The 18,814-nt window shown below is 35.3% G+C and overlaps 1 protein-coding gene across 1 annotated transcript in view; it reads right to left on the bottom strand.

The window, feature by feature from the left end:
• Phum_PHUM149600 (Huntingtin-associated protein-interacting protein, putative) overlaps window positions 1-18,814 on the bottom strand; it is a gene marked incomplete at its 3' end in the record, with an annotated part of 64,675 nt that overhangs the window by 28,772 nt on the left and 17,089 nt on the right. Inside the window, exons 11-23 of the mRNA XM_002424708.1 lie at window positions 8,363-8,554; window positions 7,601-7,770; window positions 3,622-3,793; window positions 3,387-3,548; window positions 2,803-3,105; window positions 2,241-2,709; window positions 1,938-2,161; window positions 1,550-1,863; window positions 1,224-1,467; window positions 921-1,145; window positions 575-835; window positions 373-474; window positions 48-281 (exon numbers count right to left, since the gene is read on the bottom strand). Coding sequence (XP_002424753.1) covers window positions 48-281; window positions 373-474; window positions 575-835; window positions 921-1,145; window positions 1,224-1,467; window positions 1,550-1,863; window positions 1,938-2,161; window positions 2,241-2,709; window positions 2,803-3,105; window positions 3,387-3,548; window positions 3,622-3,793; window positions 7,601-7,770; window positions 8,363-8,554 — 3,072 coding nt within the window. The remainder of the gene's footprint in view (window positions 1-47; window positions 282-372; window positions 475-574; window positions 836-920; window positions 1,146-1,223; window positions 1,468-1,549; window positions 1,864-1,937; window positions 2,162-2,240; window positions 2,710-2,802; window positions 3,106-3,386; window positions 3,549-3,621; window positions 3,794-7,600; window positions 7,771-8,362; window positions 8,555-18,814) is intronic.

Genomic DNA, 18,814 nt, shown 5'->3' on the forward strand with positions numbered 1-18,814 from the left:
CTCCCTCCCCTTACAACGCGGTTTTAATTATTACATTAAAATCCTACCTTATCGGAATCCGTAGTGTTTCCGGAACTGAAAGACGCAACGGAAACTCTTTCCGCATTTTCATCCAACGAACCGTTGTCTTCCATGTCTCTGCTCGATCTTTGACTGCTTCCACTTTTTCCTTTGGCCGGACTTTTGGGTAAGCTTAGAGGCAAAGCCGTCGAAAAATACGTTTCCTGTATGACTTCACGTAGTTTTTTAACCCACGTTTGTTTGACGTCCAAACAAGATGCCTGTCGCAAAAAAATTAATCTCTCTCAAAACTAATTTCGATCATCGTGGAAGTAGAAGGAAAAATAACGACCATCGTGCGACAATTTTTACCTTTAAAACGATTCTATAATCCGATATGGGAGCTCGTCCCGTCCAAACGGCAAATTTACATTCGTCACCTTCGATATGTTCAGTCACTCCCAATTCGGACGTCTGAAATTAAAACACAAAAAATTACTCGTGCGTCGTCGTCGTCGCCCCCGTCGGCCCCCCACAAAAAATCGCTCGGACAACTCCGCCGCTTTCAACTCACCATTAATTTATTTTTGTATATGTATTTGGCTTTTCCATTCGAATCTTTCACTTCTTTGCTGAACAATAAATAAAGTTCGAAAAGGAATATGTGCCTTTCCCGACCTTTTCGTATTATCTGTTTCGGATCCCAAACTTGAAAAGTGTCTTGCAAAATGACTTCTCCCAATTTATCCAATGAAATGTCGCAATTTTCCAAAAGTGACAAATGCATGGCGTCGTTTGCTTTTTTCGGAACGTTGAGCATGACTTCGAGACCGTCCTGAAATTGTTTATCATGTCATCGTTATTACTTTACCATCTCCTACCTCCCCGGAAACAAAAATGTGAAAAGCGGAAACGGAAACCTTTATTTCTCCCTGTCCTTCTTGGCAACAACTTTGCAAATCTTTTAACAAAAGCTGATATTTTGTTATCCTTTGTACGGGTTTTATCAGGTACGCGGCTATGGGATGTTCCACCCTGTGTTTCTTTTGAAGATCTTCGAAAAATGTACCCGCGTGATTGACTAGCACCGAATTCGAATCTGGTTTGTTTTTACAATATTTTACATACATGTCAAATTTTTGAGCCTGTAAAAAGAAGAAATTAATTCAGCCATTTTCCTTTTTTCCATCACCATCGAGTCCTCGCGCGTGTCGCCATCTTACCCATGTGACGAAACAGTGACCGACATCTTCCGGCATTGTTTCGTATTTTTCAAGTTCTTTAAGAAATATCCCGTTGTGAAATTCGTATATTTCTTCCATGTTACCAAAAACTACATCGCTTTTGTTGTGTATGTGAATGGGAAGACTAGAAGACGTTCTCATTTCGTTCAGGAAAACTTTTATGCAAGTTTCTAAATCTTTGACGTACGTTCTTTCAGTCTGAAGGAGTTCAGCCATTATGAATCTGCATTTAAAACAATATGCCCGAATTAGAAAATCAACTGGGGGGAAAGGGGGGGGAAGAGTAGAATAGAAAAAAAACAAACTCTTTTCTTCTCGCTGATCTCCTTTTCTCTTCGTTCAATTCTTTCAAATCCTTCGACGTGGGTTCTTTGACTTTGTTGTCCAGGGAGGAATCCGAATTACGATCAATGGACAAATCTTGTTTCAATTCCGCTTTCGCTTGTATTCCCAGAGAATTTTCCAATTGACCCCGGTATTTGTTCATTCTCGAGCTAAAATCTTTGTACTTGTTGTCGACGGCTGCCACCCACTGTTTAATGGCGTTCGCGTGAGCGTGTCCATTTTCAACGAGATTATCCGCCAATTGAATGATGAGTTTAACTCTTTCTCGCGTTTCCTGAACACATACGTCAAAACAAATGAGAAAACTTCATTTTCCCGCATATCTATCTCTATATAAGAAACACTCACTTTGGCTTTCCCTTTGAATTCGTTGTGTTCCGAGAGCAACGTTTCTGTTTCGTCTTTGTTTTGACCCACGGACGTGTGAGTCGATAGGTAGAGATCGCCCTTGTCACGTATCCATTCTAAAGCTTGTTGAGCTGATCTCTCGAAAAGCAGGTACTGTTGACATTGATCTAATCTTTTTTTCCTAAGCGTCCAATATTCTAAAACTTTATTTTCCTGGCTCAAAACTTGTTCCAGTATCACTGGAGAAAAAAAAAACAAAAATTCAAATTATTTTTCCCGCCAAATTTTAATCCGATTCTTAACTATCTAATTTACCTTTGACTCGTTGTTCGGCATTTCTCGTTCCGGCTTCCCCTTGGTAATTATAATACTGAAGACTCCGACTCGTGTATTTCAGAAAAGTTTCCGCCGTTCTCCTCGCGAGTGTGCACGCTTTCAAAAAAGCTTCCTTCTTTTCCTGATGTTTGTTTATGTGTTCGGCAATGGCGACGATTTTATCTCCCGACACGACTTTTTCGCTGCTGCACCAATCCTCGTCTCTCTTGTACTCTCTCTCCAGACTGTCCAAAACTGAACACACTTGTTCGGCCGTTTTGTAAAAATTCGACGAAGCCGTCACGAGTTTGTGTCGTTCTTCCGCGCAAGTGACTAGTTGCTGCCATCTTTTTGTTACTTCTTCGGCTATTTCACGAATGCTGTTCGGATCGTAGTGATTCGCATTTATGAGAGCTTCCGAACGATGTTTGATTTGAACGGCGGAAGTGTGAGTTTTCTATAAAATCAAAAAAACAAAAATTTTTTCATTTTTCTCTCGCGCCTCACATTTCCAATAAAACTTTTTTTTCTTTTTGTTGTTGTCTCTAACCTCGATGGCGACTTGAAATTTTTCGTGATCTTTTTTCAACTGTTCCGAGTCTTGAAGACTGTTGGGAATGGTAAAACTAGCCGTGAGCATGGATTCTCCATTTCTTATCCACTTGACGACTTGATTCGCATCGTTTTGAAATTGACACAATTGTACGCATTGCTCTAATTTAACCCGTTTTATTTCAGCTATGTCTTCTAAATCCATTTCTCTCTCGTGTAGGAACTCTAATAAAACTTGAACTCTCGTCTGAGCCGAATACTGACTATCCGCCATGAGTGAAATTTTCGATGTTTCAAAAACCTGGTAGAAAAAAAAAAAAAACTTTTCATAGAACGGAAATTGCAATAACAACGACAACAACAAACTCGCCATCGATTACAATCGAACGTGTAAATAAAAACTCGCGATAAACGTGGAACTAAACACAATTCGATCGGTCATAAGATAACAACTAAACTGTCTCCGATCCACTTCTTCTTCTTCTTCTTTTTCCTCTTTAAATTCTTTCAACTTTCCATTTTTTTCTTAATACAAAGTCTCTTTCATTTAATAAAAAAGACGAGGACGACACACGTACGTACCTGTGCCAACTCTTGGCCGGTTTGAAGAACTTGAAATGTCGTATCTTGCATGTGTGCGACACTTTCGTTGTGCAACCTGAGTAAATGTTCCGCTTTTTGAGCGTTTCGACTTAGTTCCGTGTGTTGAAGTTTTTCCGCCCATAATTCCAACTGAGAAGATACCTGCGAATACGATAACAATGATAATAATGATAATGATAATGAAACCGCGAGGTCGTACAACTTTTTTACGAACCTCTAGGGCGTCCCTTTCGAACAATCTGAGTCTAAGACAAAGATCCAATTTTAATTTTCTCGTCGCCCACAATTCTTCGAGTTCTTCCCTTTGCTTATTAATTCTGTCGAGAGCAGATTCGACTGCTGTGACTGATCCCGTCGTATCCATTTCGCTTGTTAAACCGATGCTTCTGTAACATTAATTTTTTTTTTTTTAAATGACGTAACGACCTCCATTTTTTTTTCCAAAAAAAAACATACCAACGGTAAAATCGCAAAAAAAAAAAAAAATGAACTCGTCTATGCTAAATAAAGGTAAAGCAAGGAACCAGGAATTCAAAAAAAAATCTAAATATGGTCGTCACGATCTCACAGGTTTAAAAATTTTTTTTTTTTTTTTTTTTTTTTAAATGTTTGCGGCCGTTTCTTTGTTTCCTGCCCTACCCCCCCTTCCCGCCTCCCCACCAAATTTTCAAAATTCTGAGGAAAAAATTTTTTTTTAGAGAGAGAGAGAGAGATCGTCGATTTCAAACGTCAACCAACAAAGTTTATCGTTTTCTCACTTTTTTTTTATTTACCTTACGAAGGCATAAGCGGTGAAAATAATAATAATAATTATAATTCGGGAACAATCGAAATAAAAAGGGAATAAGGGAGGAAAGGAAGGGGTAGGAGATGGAGGAGGGGGAATCGTAAAAGCCGGCCAAATTTTTCTTTTTTTTTTTTTTGTCCATCGTTCCAAAAGCGAATTTTTCAAATGACCAAAACGGATTTCAAGATCGCCGCCCCCGCCCCCATTCCCGCCCCCGTAAATGACGTAATTGCATTATTATTATTATCATTATTATTATTTTTTGATTTTCCCTAAATCGTCGACGAACGAACGATAGTTGTTGTTGTTGTTCACGTCCAATGTGGATTGTTTTCCATTGAAAATTGCATTACGTTTTGAATTTCGACTTTTCTTTTCTTTCTTTCCGAACGACTCCATCTTTAAGCTTTATCCCTCACGTACCATTTGAAAATTTTTTTATTTTTCATCCCTTAAAAAAACCCTCTCCCCCCCCTTTTTTTTTATTTCAATTGGAGTATTGAAAAAAATAAGAAAAAAAGAAAACAACGTGAAACACTCAATTTTAGCCGTTTGAAAACATAAATCTTCAAAAGATTTTATGACTCACCGTAAAAAAAAAAAAAACAAGTTCTCATAAAAAGAGAGAAAGAGAGAGAAAGAGAAAGAGAGAGAGAGAGAGAGAGAGAGAGAGAGAGAAAAGAAAAAAACATTGAAGAACAATAAAAAAAGATTAAATTTCTACAAATGCAGAAGAATATGTCGTCCGCTTCCCATTTCATTTTTTTTTTGTCAACTCCTTTTCCTCATTTTTTTTTTTTTACTCACTCTCTCTCTCTCTTTTTCCGGAAATAAACAAAAAAATTTCCTACTAATAATAATAATAATATTGAAAAAACGAGTAAAACTGTCGAATTCATGTCCGTCGGTTCCTGTCCGTGTCATTTTTGAATAAAACGAATTTGCGAAACCCGCTCCCGCCCCCCTCATTAACTTTTCCGTTAACAAGTAAATAGAAAATAGTAGTAACACCTCGTTGCCAAATCCAGATATATCGATCGGGGGAACCTGTGGGCCCCAAACAAAAAAGAAGAAGAAGCCAAAAACGATTCCCAGAACGAACGGAAATCGACAATTCACGAGTGGCGATGATTTATATTGTGAGGGAACCGTTCGATTCAAAACTTCCGGTAAAACAACAACCAACATTCTTTCGGATTCGACCTTGAACGATCTCGGATGAAAATCCTTTTCCGAAACGCGATGCGTCGTCAGGTTCAGGTCAGGCGTCAGGTGTGTGTGTGTGCGTGTCGTGTACGAAAAAAAAAAAGAAACAACAACTGAAAACCGTGACGTCCGACATTTTCTGACATGGCAAAACATATTAAGAAACAAACAAGATCAAAAAGACCGCAAACCGGACACAAACAAACGAAAATATGGATACAAACGGACGGACGAGAACAAACAATCGCGTTTGTACGAGTCATCGAAATTTTCCTTATCTTTTTTTTTCCCTCCCCCCATCCTCTCATCACTCCTCACATTGGCGAACCGACCGCCTTCGTCTTTTCTTCGAGATTCCGAAACTTGATTCGAAAAAATCACAAAGTTAAAGATACGACACGATTAGATATAGCCAACGTGAGAATGAAAGGGAAATTTTTCCCTGTCGAAAAACCGTCACGGAAACCCAACATTGAAAAAAAAAAAAAAACGGGAAAAATTTCATTTATGAAAGGTTCGTTAACCTTTTTCTTTTTTCTTTTCTTTCTTCGAAATTGTTTATTATTTATCTCCTCTTCTTCTTGTGTTTTCATCCGTCATCGTCATCATCATCATCATCATCATCATACGAATTTCTTTTTAAACAATCATCAACAAACAACAACAATAACAAACAACAACAACTATCAAAACTCTTTGAATAATTTTTTTTTTTTTGGCGTAATCGCGATAGATATTTCGATTAATTGATACTTATCGATATTTCTAACATTGTTTCAATGACCTTGACTGACGTCATCACATAGACTATACGCTAAAACAGGTTCGCGACCGTTTAAAAACGACACCGCACGGTCACGTTCGTCGCGACGATCGTACGAACGTGATTATTATTATTATTATTTCTCTCTTTCTCGCGCGTAATTTCCCAATCTGTTACACACTAGTTCGTTTGTTCGTTCCACGACCAAATATTTCACTTTCCAAAAAAATAAAATTAATAATAATAATAATAATAAAAATACATATTAATGACGAGAAGAAAAAATAGAAATAAATGACCGGGGAAAGTAAAACATTTCGAAAGTTTTCGTTTTATTCACGGGGGGAAAGGGGGGAAGGGAGGTAGGGAGAAGTGAAGTTTTTTCGAACGTGGGTGATGGTGATAATGAAACACGTTCGGATGTGAAAAACGAAATCAAATTTGACCACTACTCGAATCATTCATCCTCCTCCGAACATCATCGTCACCGTAGGTATCACAACGATTAGTCACAAGAGTAGAGGTGAGGAGAGGTAACAGAAAAAAAAAACGCGACGAGTTTCGTGTTCGCTTTTTCCACGGTTTCAAATTACATAGACAGAGAGAAAGAGAGAAAGAGAGAGAGAGAGAGAACATTAGACGAAGCGTGACCAGATGTTATGATGACAGTTGGTCAAGTTTTAAATTTAACCGATTAGGCAGTTACTACCAGTAAGGTAAAAGGAATGCGACGACGACGACGACGACGACCACGATACGAAAACATTACCCCGAAGAGAAAACCTTAAAATGCGCAATCACGTGACGAAATGGAAAAAGAAAAAAAAAACGTGGAAGAAGAAAAAAAAGTACACGCGTACACACGCGTGTACGTCGTATAAACGGATGATGATGCATGGATGGATTCAATTAAACTTGATTATCAAATTTTTTTTAAAAATATAATTAAAGTGAAGGAAGAACGACGACGACGACGACTCTGTACAAAAATTTATCATTACCGGACAATTTAAATCTAAATGGTTAAATAATAATAATAATAATAATAAAGAAGGCTGTGGTTTTTATCATTATTATTATTATTATTTTCTTCTAATGTTCTTGTCGACCGAAAGGTCATCATCATGATTCGCGTTCGACATGTGTGCTTTTTGTTAAAAAAAAAAAACGAATCGATCGAAGCTTTCAATCATCATTAGTTTTTATTTTATTTCGTCGTTCGTGACACGGTCGAACGATCTCCATTAAAAAAAAAAAATGAGAGAAGAAAAAGAGAGAGAGAGAGTGCGCAGCAACTTCTTTCGTAATACCCATCACGAATACGGGGGGAAGAGGGAAGGGGGAAAGCACGTACCCGATAACGAATAGAAAAAACCAACAATAGTAATAATAATAAATTAGAGAAAAAAAAACATTATTATTATTACTAAATCGTACCTGAGCTCCTGAAGGAGTGCCTGACCTTCTCCTATTGTACGATTGCAAGCGTCCAAAGATGATTCTTTCTGTTGCGAGCACTGCTCCAACAACTGTTCGGCAGCTTCGAGACTTTCTGGTGCTTCTACATTTTGTATCTCCTGCCGTAATTGATCCACCCAATTGCTCAACTGTAACATAAAAAGAATAGGTTAAAGTGAAAGGAAACGTTCGGTATGCCACCGCCACCGCCACCACCACCATCAAACGAAAAACCTAAAAAAAAATCGAACATATCGAAACAATACAAAAAAACAAGGTTTTATGCAAGGCACGTGTTCGCGAGGTCAAAGTGCTGCCTCCCCTCCCCCTTCCCTCCCCCGATTCGTAGATATCAGGTAAGCTAAACAAAATCATTCTCAAGAATGTATTCGGGGGGAGGAGAGAGGGGAAGGGAAAATACTAAAAAAAAAATAAATAAAAAACAGATTAATTACCGTTTTCACTTTAACATAATAATTACAACCAATAATAATAATAATAATAAAGAGAGAGAAATTGTGCCAAGTTAAAACGAATAGCCCCGACTGACAAAAACTTTAATAAAAAAAAAATATCTTCTGCTATAGACGACAAAAACATGACGAAGGACAGATAGACAGACATTTTGAAAAAAAGCAATTAATTATTTAAAAAATAAAAAAATATAAACCAGTTTCTTTTAAAAAAAAATCATGAGAAAAAAATTACGTCTTTCTCTTTTTTTTTTTACGACAAACTAACCTCTTTGTCGTGGCTGTAGAATCTAACGGCGTAATCTAATCTCCGACGCCTTTGCTCTACTCTGTTGGCAAAACTGGTAACATGATTTTCCAATTCGTGTGCGACCGAATATATTTCTTCGGCGTTACACTCTCGCGTTTGAGCAAGTTCTTCCGCGGCCGTGAGTAATTTTTCCGCGTTCGTGTAAGTGTTCTATAACAAAACAAAAAATTATTAAAAACTACATTTGAAACAAACAAACAAACAAACAAACAAACGGAAAACGAAACAAACGAAACGAAACGAAACAAACGCAGTACGCACAATTTTATTTATCATTTTATTAAAAAATGATTTCCTTCCGACACATTTATCATCATCATCATCATCATCGTGCCCCCCCAAAAAATTCATCCAATTTCGAATCATCATTATTATCATTATGAAAAAATTAATAATAATAATAATTATTATAAATAAAACGAACAAAACAAAACAAACTTCAATGACGACGACGACTCACTCGACTAATGGATATAATCTAATAACAAAAATTTTTAATGTTCCACTAACCCAGTTGTCGAAAAAAAAAAAAAAAAACGTTCGCACGTATATACGTTCGGTTTTTTTTAAGCGGCGTAAACAATCAACAATCGACAACAACAACAAAATGACGGAGGAGGTACAGTCATCGTTATAGAGTTCAAAGTACAAAATAAAAATTAATAATAATAATAAAAAAATAATAATGACGATATTCGTTCGCGAATTAAAAAAAAAACAAATTTTTGGAAATGAGAAAGAGAGAAAGAGAGAGAGAGATAAAAGAGGGGAAAGAGTGAGTGAGTGAGAGAGAGAGAGGATAAAGATTTCAATCGGAAAATTTATTTTTATTGGATTCGAAAGGGCGAAAAGAGTAATAATAATAATAATAATACAACTGCCGAAACGTTTTATCTTTTCCACTTACATCTTTCTCTCTCTTTCTCTTTCCCTTTCTCTCTCTTTTATCTCTCTCTCTCTCTCTCTCTTTTTTCATTTCGAACCCGAAAAGAGTTTTTGACGTACCCTAATGTAAAGACATCAGGTGGTTACGGGGAATTTACGACCCGAAAAAAAAAAGGGTAGACGATGATAATTGTATTTAAGAAAAACGATCCCTCCCCTTCCCCTTCGCCCTCCCCCTCCTTCCAGTCGTCAGTCATTCTGCTACCACGCATGAAAAAAAAAAAACGAGTAAGTAAATTAAATGAAACGAATAAGAAAAATCTTCCCGAAAATTTAACGGGAGACGATTCAAACAAGTTGTGACGTCATAAAAAAAATTTTCTTATTGTTGTTGTTGTTCTCGGTCTCTCCCTATCGTCGTCATCGTTGTCATTTTCCTACCATTTTTTTTAATTTATCCGCTCTTACAAACTCGCATTTCCGGTAGTACCCATCACATTTCCCTCCCCTCCCCTCCCCCAACCTCCTCAATTTAATCTCAACAAATTTATTCTCTCGAAAATTTTCATTTGTTTATCCGTCGCATTGTTTGTTGTTACCCCTAATAAATAATCACGCCATCCATTTTTTTTTCTCTTTCCTTTTGTCTCACAAAGACAATACTAACCAAAAAAAAAAAAAAGGTCAACAAAAAAAAAGTGGCAGCAGACGACGTATGATGATAAAAACGATAATAAAAATAATCGACGACGAAAAGAAAAATGGAAAAACTTTTACCGCAAAGTTCGAGTCGTGAACGCAACGATGTCATCATCAATCCGACTTTTGTTTGTTTGTTTGTTCGTTTGTTTACATTAAACCTTTCGATTCGAACCTTGTTTTTTTTTTTCGATTGCGATTAATCAAATTTGATTGTTTTCTCATGAAAAATCGTAGCCGTCGATATTTAATCACGTGCCACCCACCCGCCGCCGCCCCCCGCGTTCGAAATAAAAGAATCATTATCATCATCATCATCATCATTATTTTGTTTGTTAGTGTTTCAAACCGACTTTCACCGAATCGTACAAACACGAACGCGGCACGAATTAACTTTTATTTTTTTGGATAAATTTAGTAGGCGAATAAATAAATAAATAAATAAATAAAATTTATTGCCGCCATTTTCTTTTTTTATTAACTACGAATTTAAATAATTCGCCGGTTATTTCCCGATTTCACTCATCCATCATCATCATCATCATTGATAATTCATCGCCTTTCTTTGAATAAAAAAAAAAAAAAATTAAAATTAAAATTATCGATTCTAAAACCACGTTTTTCATTGTTATCATTACCGAACGCTACACATTTATCTTAACTTTCTTTTTTTTTTTGTTTTTCTTCCGATACTTCTTCGTTACATGTAATTTAATCGAAAGAATCCCTTTATCCCCCTTCTCTCCCCCCAAAATGTCTCCTCCACAAGTTTGACTTTTCTTAAATAGGGAAAATCGGAAAATTGTTTTCTAACATGATAAAACATTCTACCCGCCCTCTTTTTCCCTTTTTTTTTTTTTTTAATTTACGACATGGACGAATTCGAAAGGTTTCCATAGGGCTGGGAAAGGAGGAGGGAGGGGTGAGGAAAAAAAAACCTTAAAATAATCATCATCATCTTCTTTCGGTAACGATCGATGATGACGTCATCAACGATAACAAAACCACGTGGAGAGCGAGAAAGAAACAAACGACGCGACGGTTCGGAAATGTTTTTTTTTTTTTTTTTTTTTGACCGCAGGGAAAGACGAGCTGGAGTGAATCTAAATTCAGGGCATTCAACATAACGACGAAAATATTATTAATAATAATAATAATAATGATGATGATGATGATAAATTTCAAAAACGATAAATAATAATCATTTCATCATCCGGTTTAAAAAATAAATTTCAAAACGATTCAAAATCGAAAACACATTTTTTTTTTTTTTAAAATAAACGCATAAAGATATCCGTTGTTGCGACGACAAACGACGAACAACCAGTCGATAATTAATTAACAACAACAACAACAACCAAATGAACAAGAAAAAGAAGGAACAACAACCAAAAGACGTCGTAAAATAAAATAAAATAAAATAAATTTTTTTTTCATTTCAAATCAAAGAGCGAAAATAATAATAATAATAATAAAGACTCAATTATTATTAATTTAAAACACACTGAAAGAATAATAATAATAATAATAATAAAATTCTTGTTTAAATAATTTACAACACGACGATGATGATGATGATGATCGTGACTCTGTTAATAATCAATTGACAGATTTTAAATTAAAATGACTTGTTTTCCTTTTCCCACAAAATAATGTTTTAGTAAAAGGAAGTTGCGTTCCTCGACTCTTTTCCTTCCCCCTCTCTCTTTCTCTCTCTCTCTCTTCAAGTAATTAAGGAAGCGAGGGAAAAAAAAAACCTGGAAATTCCCTCGCGGTCATCAAAAACATGCAAAAAAAAAAACAAATAATTACGCCGCGTTTTAATTGCAAATTTTATCGCGACCTTCTTTCTCTCTCTCAAATTTTTTTTTTTTTTGGTGACCTCGCCGCGAATTTCGTAAGATTTCAAAACCCTGAGCTTAAAAATCTCACACATATCCTCTCTCTCCCCCCTCTTTCTTCTCTCCCCTTTACCCTCTTCCGTTTCCTATGCTATTATTTTAACAAACGCATAACATGTGCGTTAACTCCTAGACTTGCTTACCTTGAATCCAAAAAAAACGCACGCACGCACTCAAACGATTTCGTTTTCTAGAAAATTCCTCGAAGAAAAAATCAAACGTGTTCCATTTTCACCACCATCACAAAAATTTTTGCTTTTCTTTCTTCCCCCTCCCTTCCTCCTTTTGTTCCTTTTGCCCCCCCCCCCGTGCCACCATCATCTTATTCCCCGACGAAAGAAAGAAAGAAAGAAAAAAATATATATATTTATAAGATGAATTCTTTAAATAATTCGATCAATTAAAAATGATTTCGTCGTTTAAATAATAAAATTTAAAACCACGTTCAAAGGGATGCGTCATCATCATCATCATCATCATCATCATTATTATTACTATTATTATTATTTAATAATTCTGTTATAATATAACGACAGCCTTTTCAAAGAACGAATACGCAGACGATTTAATCATCATCATCATTACGATCACCATCACGAACAGCGACGGAAAGTAAAGAGAGAGAGAGAGAAAAAGATAGTAAGAAAGAGAAGGAGAGAGAGAGGCAGAGAGACAAAGAGAGAGAGAGAGAGAGACAAATAGACGTGGCATTAAATTTACAAAAATTTCTGATGACAAATCCAAAGAAGCGACCAAAGGCTGTCAAATGTCGCCTAGGAAAAAAAAAGCCCGAAATTATAATAATAATAATTTTTCTCCGATACCTGAAAAACTATAGTAGTAATAATAATAATAATAAAATGCCTGAAACGAGCAGTAAATTTTCCTTTTTGGCACATTAACGTTCTTCCACATTTCCAGAAGTTTTTTTTTTTTTTTTAAATCCGCATAAATTACTAATAAGAGAGAATCATCATCATCATCATCATCATCATCCGGGACGCAAAACAATAAGGAAAACCACGTGACCGAATTTTCTCATTTCCAGACTAAAAATCTTCTCATCATTATTACACATCCGACGATCTATTAAAACATTAAAAATTCGTCGCCTTGAAAAATCTCGTATCGTCGTCAAAACGTTTCAGCAGACGAAATTTTAACGAGTTTATAATAAACCGACGAAAACACGAACCGGAAATAAATGAGGACGAGCAAGTTATCACCTGAATAAGAAGAAAACAAAATTACTCCGTCGTTCCTTCCGTCCGCCATATTGAAAATCAAAACAACATCCACAATTAATTTCATTTGATTTTTACGATTGTTATCACGCCATCATCGTCATCTCGATATCGTCACGCTCGTCATTGTTTTCCTTAATTACTTTTTTCGATGACGAAAACCTCCAGTTATTATCATTATTATTATTTCTTTTATTTTTCCAGGTATTTCAAGAATCGAACGATCGGCCAGGCGTGCAATGAATCAAAATATTTTTCTTTAAAATTTTCGTCTGCCGGATTCACACGCTCGATGAAACCTTGAAATCACAACAACAACAAACTTCTCGTCGAATTCGTCGTTTTCCATGGAAAACGTGTAAATAAAAAACAATTTCGTGTCAATAGATGTGTAGTAAAACGACCGAGTCGATTATTCCGAAAAAAAAAACAATAAATGAATCACCGAATTTTGAAAAAAAAATAATAAAATGAACCCGACTCGTTCATTCGAAAATTCAGGTACGATTTAGAGAGAGAGAGAGAGAGAGGGAGTGAATGATGACGTGTCATTAAAACTCGTAAAAAAAAATAATTACCAAAAAAAAAAAAAAATTATTTTTTTTTCGCCATTTGCAAATTCAGGTAACGAAAACAAATTTCCGGTTATGAATGAGTATGTACGACTCCGGCTTTTTTCTTTTTTTTCTTCCCGGATTCTAGAATTTTCCAGAAAGTTATTATTATCATCGAACAATTAATCAATTAATTAATTAAATAATTAACTAATAAATTAATTAATTTGATGAATTTTTCATTCGAATCTCCGGGACATGATTTTCTTCTTTTATCCTTATTCCAACATCCTGTTCATTTTGAATTATTTTGACGTCATCATCATCGACCGAATAGAACGATATCGAAAACTATCGAAAACAATCGAAATCGAAACAATATTTTTTTCTCCCATTGTTTTTTTTTTTTCGTGCGAATCATCATCATTATTATTTAAGAATCGCCAAAGGGAAAATTTTCAAATCCGCCAATTTGGGGATTTCCCCGTTTTGATTTCACTCTCGCGTGATAATAATAATAATAATAATAATAATAACAATAAAATTTATCATTGTTATTATTATTATTATCATTATTAAAAATATTAATTTTTCGTAATCCGTCCGTGTCAGTCAGCCCTTCGTCGACTTTTACTTTTTTCTTTTCCCCCCTCCCCTCTCCCTCCCCCTCAGTTCGTCAATCTCATTTAATCGTCGTTTACGTCATCGTCGTCACCGTCATCGTATCAATCATTATAATCGTAATTGTTGGCAGCACTTGTATATAAGAACCGACATCTTTAAAAACAAATTAAAAGGAACAACAAACAATTTTTTTTTTTTTTTTTGTTTCATAAAATTCATTTAAATATTATTTACTTTCGGCTTTCAAAAAATAATAATAATAATAATTAACAATTATCGTATATATCCGCCGAATGAAATTTATCATCATCATCATTATTATTATTATTCTCATTATTAAACATAATATCGATTGTTTTCCTGTCATATTTTTATTATTAATAATCGCCAGGGTGCGTATTTAAAAAAAAAAAAGAAGAAAGAAAGAAATAGGAAACACTACTAAAAATGAGATACGAGAAAAAGAGAGAGAGAGAGAGAGAGAGAGAGATTGTAGAAAAAACCAGTGAAGAAACAGAGCGACGTATAGAAATAGATTACTAAAAAAAAAGACGAAAGAAAGAGAAGCAGAGATAGAGAGAGAAAACGAAAGAAAGAGAGAAAGAAACAACGAAAGAGAAAGAGACAAACAAGAAAGAGAGAAAGAGGAAGAAAGAGAGAGAAAGAGAGAGAGAGAGAGATTTAAGTGCTTTTAACGGGATTAAAATAAATTTTTTCAAGTTCAAGTTTACTTCGTCGCCGCAAATTTTTTTTTTTTTGAATCGAGAGGAAAACACGCGAAAATTCGCGCAGCTCAACAACAAACAACCATAATTAAAAAATTTTAAAAATAATAATAATAACGATCGAAACCGTAAACGATCGGAGATGGAAAAAAATTAACAACAAACAACAAACAACAACAACCTTTTTCACACCGCAACAGTTTTTTTTTTTTTTTTTTTTCTAATCGCGTTAATAACGGTTGTTGTTGTTGTTATTATTATTATTATTATTACATTCGCCATAAATCATTAACTAACCATAATTGTAGTCATTTCATGGGTTCGCTCAAAAACCATATATATTACAAACACACGCAAGCACGCGCACGCACACATACCACTCAACAAAAAAAAAAAATTTTTCCAAAAAAAGTCCAACGCGACAACGACAACAACAACAACAACAACGACGACGACGACGACAATCAACACAATCATCAAATTAAAATTAAAATATTATGTTACAAAACATTTTCACACACTAACCGGAATCAATAAAATGGGCGACAACAACAAACGGATTTCACTTTCTCTTCGAACTTGATTTCGATTTTGTTTGTTTTTATTAATTTTTTTTCCTTTTCCGTCTTCTGCTATTCGTCCCCGTTGCCATCGTCATCGTCGACTTTTATTTACATTGCGTCTATTTTTTTTTTCAAGAATTTTGTTTGTGCCAATTTTACTTTTCGGGTTGTAAACAAAAACAACAACAACAACAACGTCACAGATTCTAAAACAACCGCAACCGACTTTTAAATTTTATTCGTAACCGAGATAAATGGTTTGGGGCAAAAAATAACAACAACAACAACAACGACGACGACGACGACACCAAAAACAAACAAACCCAAACAACAAACATTAAACACATATAATTAACATTATTATTATTATTAATATTTCGATTTTCGTCTGTTTGTATCGTTTTAAAAAAAAAAAAGTACTCCGAAGAATGGAGAATGGAAAAGAAAAAAAAAATGGATTTTAGACTCTCCTAAATCATCCCTGAAAAAGTAAAAGGGCGTGTCGGTGACATTTAAATGGGACAAAGACCAAAACCACCAGATGCCCCCTTTGGGGCGCGCACATGCACACACACACATGCACACAAACCCAAACACACACTCACGCACAAAATGAAAATAAATATTAAAAATAAAATATATATATATAAAAAAACCTTCTCTCTCTCTCTCTCTCTCTCTCTCTCTCTCTCTCTCTACCTCTCTCTATCCCTCCCCCTCTCTCTCTCTCTCTCTTTCTTTCTCGTCTCACGATATAATTCGATACAATCGATTCTCGTTTATTTCCTGTTAAATTTTCGATATACCCATTAAAAATATTAAAAAAAAAAAAAAATGTTTCACGACGCCTTTCACAAATACTTTTTCCGCTCGCCCGCTCACCTCTCTTTCCCCTCCCCCACCACATTTTCTCACTCTTTAGGTTTTTTCTAAAAGAAAACGCAAAAAAAAAAAAAAAATGATTTTGAAAGCTTTTTCAAGATGAAAATCAAATTTGATTGAATAAGGAGGAGGAGGAGGGGAGGGAGGAGGGAGGAGGAAAATGGAAATGGAAAAAAAAGGTAGGAGGGTAAAGTGATGAAGATGATGATGATGATGAAGATGCTGCGGTGGTGGCGAATGATGAAAAAGGGTTTCGAGGTTTTTTCTTCGGTCGGTCGGAAAATTTGATTTTCTCGAGTAATGAAGGAGGAAAAGGGTTTCTTTTTCAAAAAAGACATTTTACTCCGTTTCAAAATCTATCGCTTTCAATTTTCTAACTTGAAATTTTGCTTCAAAAGAGAGCGAGAGAGAGAGAGAAAGAAAGAGAAGAAAATGAAGGAAAAAAGCAGAGAGAGAGACAAAGAAAGAGAAAAAAGAAGACAAAAAACTCTAAAAGTCGCCATCATCATCATCATCATCATTATCATCATCATTTGAAGAACACTCAAAACAACAAAGAAGGTCGTTATAAGGAAAACAAACAAGAGATTCCGAATAACGACAACCGTTTGCGCGCACTCGCATTTTCTTCCCTCCCCTCCTTTCCCCTCCTCCTTCTCCTCCCACTCCTCCTCCTACTTCTTCGTTGCTCCATTTTTATATAAATAAATAAATAAAATAAAAAACAACCGCGAGCAAAATTAAACAAAATGGAAAACCGGAAAAGGATTCTCTTTTATTTAACCGTCATTTCCTCGAAACCCTTTCCCTTAAATTTATTCCTCCCCAGTCATCAACCCGACGACCCACCCTTTGAAACGTTTTAATTAATTTCGAAACAAACGATTAATCTTTTCTCGCTCTCTCTCTCTCTTTTTTCTTCTGCTTTCGAAAAGCAAAACGTTTTCCATAAAAACGTTTTTTCCGGCTTCATCAACTTCAAAAGAAAAAAAAAAACGCAAAAAATTTTACCAACATCAACTTACAAACTTATTTAGAGATATATTTCGACGAAAGAACGGACGACGACAACAACAATTCGATAAACAAACAAACAAACAAACATCGAATTTTTGGCAAACATCATCATCATCATCATCCATACACGTCTCACAACCCCGACAACTTCCTGTAATATATTCCTCATACATTTTTTTTAAAAAAATTTTGCGCAACTTTTTATTTTTCAATTTTTTTTCTTCTGCCACGAAAGCGAGAGAATTTCGCAGTTTATATTATTATTATTATTATTATCATAATCAAAGTAAATATTTTGTCGCAGACGCATTTTTCTTTCTCTATGAGGACGAAAACTATTACGAAAGTCGCGTGTGTGTCGCAACGTCATAGACATCGCCACAAATTTAATTAACAAACAAATCGGATTAATTACGTTTCGGTTGTTGTTGTCGTTGTTGTTTTTCCTCAACGAACGAGGCCGCATATTTTCCCCTCCCTCCTCCCTTCTCAACCCTTTTTTTCATAATCCTTTCCCAAAACTTTCCATATAGTTAAGAAAAAAAAATTTCAAAGTTAAATCAGCCACCTTAGCAAAATCGGATGGACAAACATCCGAGAGAGGTCTCCATGCGACTTTTCCGATCACGTTTGTTTTTTTTAAGTTCCTATGCACCTTCTTCGTTTGTTTCGTTTGTTTTGTTTGTTTTTTTTTTTTTTTTTTTAAACTTCTGAGAATTTCATACAAGTGTCAAATAACCGGTCGGTCGAGCGTCGGATTACATACGAAATGCAAACTTTTGCTCTTGTCGTTCGCCGTGCGTGATTGACCGTTAATGAACCGATCGATTAATAATAATAATAATAACGATTTTCGTGACCGTGGAAAAACGGTACGAAACAAATAAGGTACGAAAAAAACAAAAAAAAATTATTTTCCGCAGTGAAAACTCAGAAAAGTCAGTGATAGATTAGATGGGAAGATTAGAAAAACCTGTCGGTCATCGCGAACAAAAACAAACAAACGAACAAATGGCAACATCGCACACACACACACACACACACGTGCAGGTAAACGAACCGTTAAAGAAAATTTTTAACGAAACATTAAATAGGTGGTGGGGGAGGCGGGAGAACGATCCCCAATTTATATATATATCGCAAGCTATAAAAAGGAAAAAATCACTTAAATTTTTCACCCGACCGATTTCTAATTCCACGTCTTCCCTCGACAGAGAGAAAGAGAGAGAGAGAAAGAGAAAATCGTAGACATGATTTAAACGTATTAAGTTGACGTTTCCGTTTTTTTTTTTTTTTTGTCGACCGTGAGAATTACA

Source organism: Pediculus humanus, genomic scaffold (assembly GCF_000006295.1).
Source record: "Pediculus humanus corporis 1103172107490 genomic scaffold, whole genome shotgun sequence".
In the NCBI taxonomy this organism is placed as follows: Eukaryota; Metazoa; Arthropoda; class Insecta; order Psocodea; family Pediculidae; genus Pediculus; species Pediculus humanus.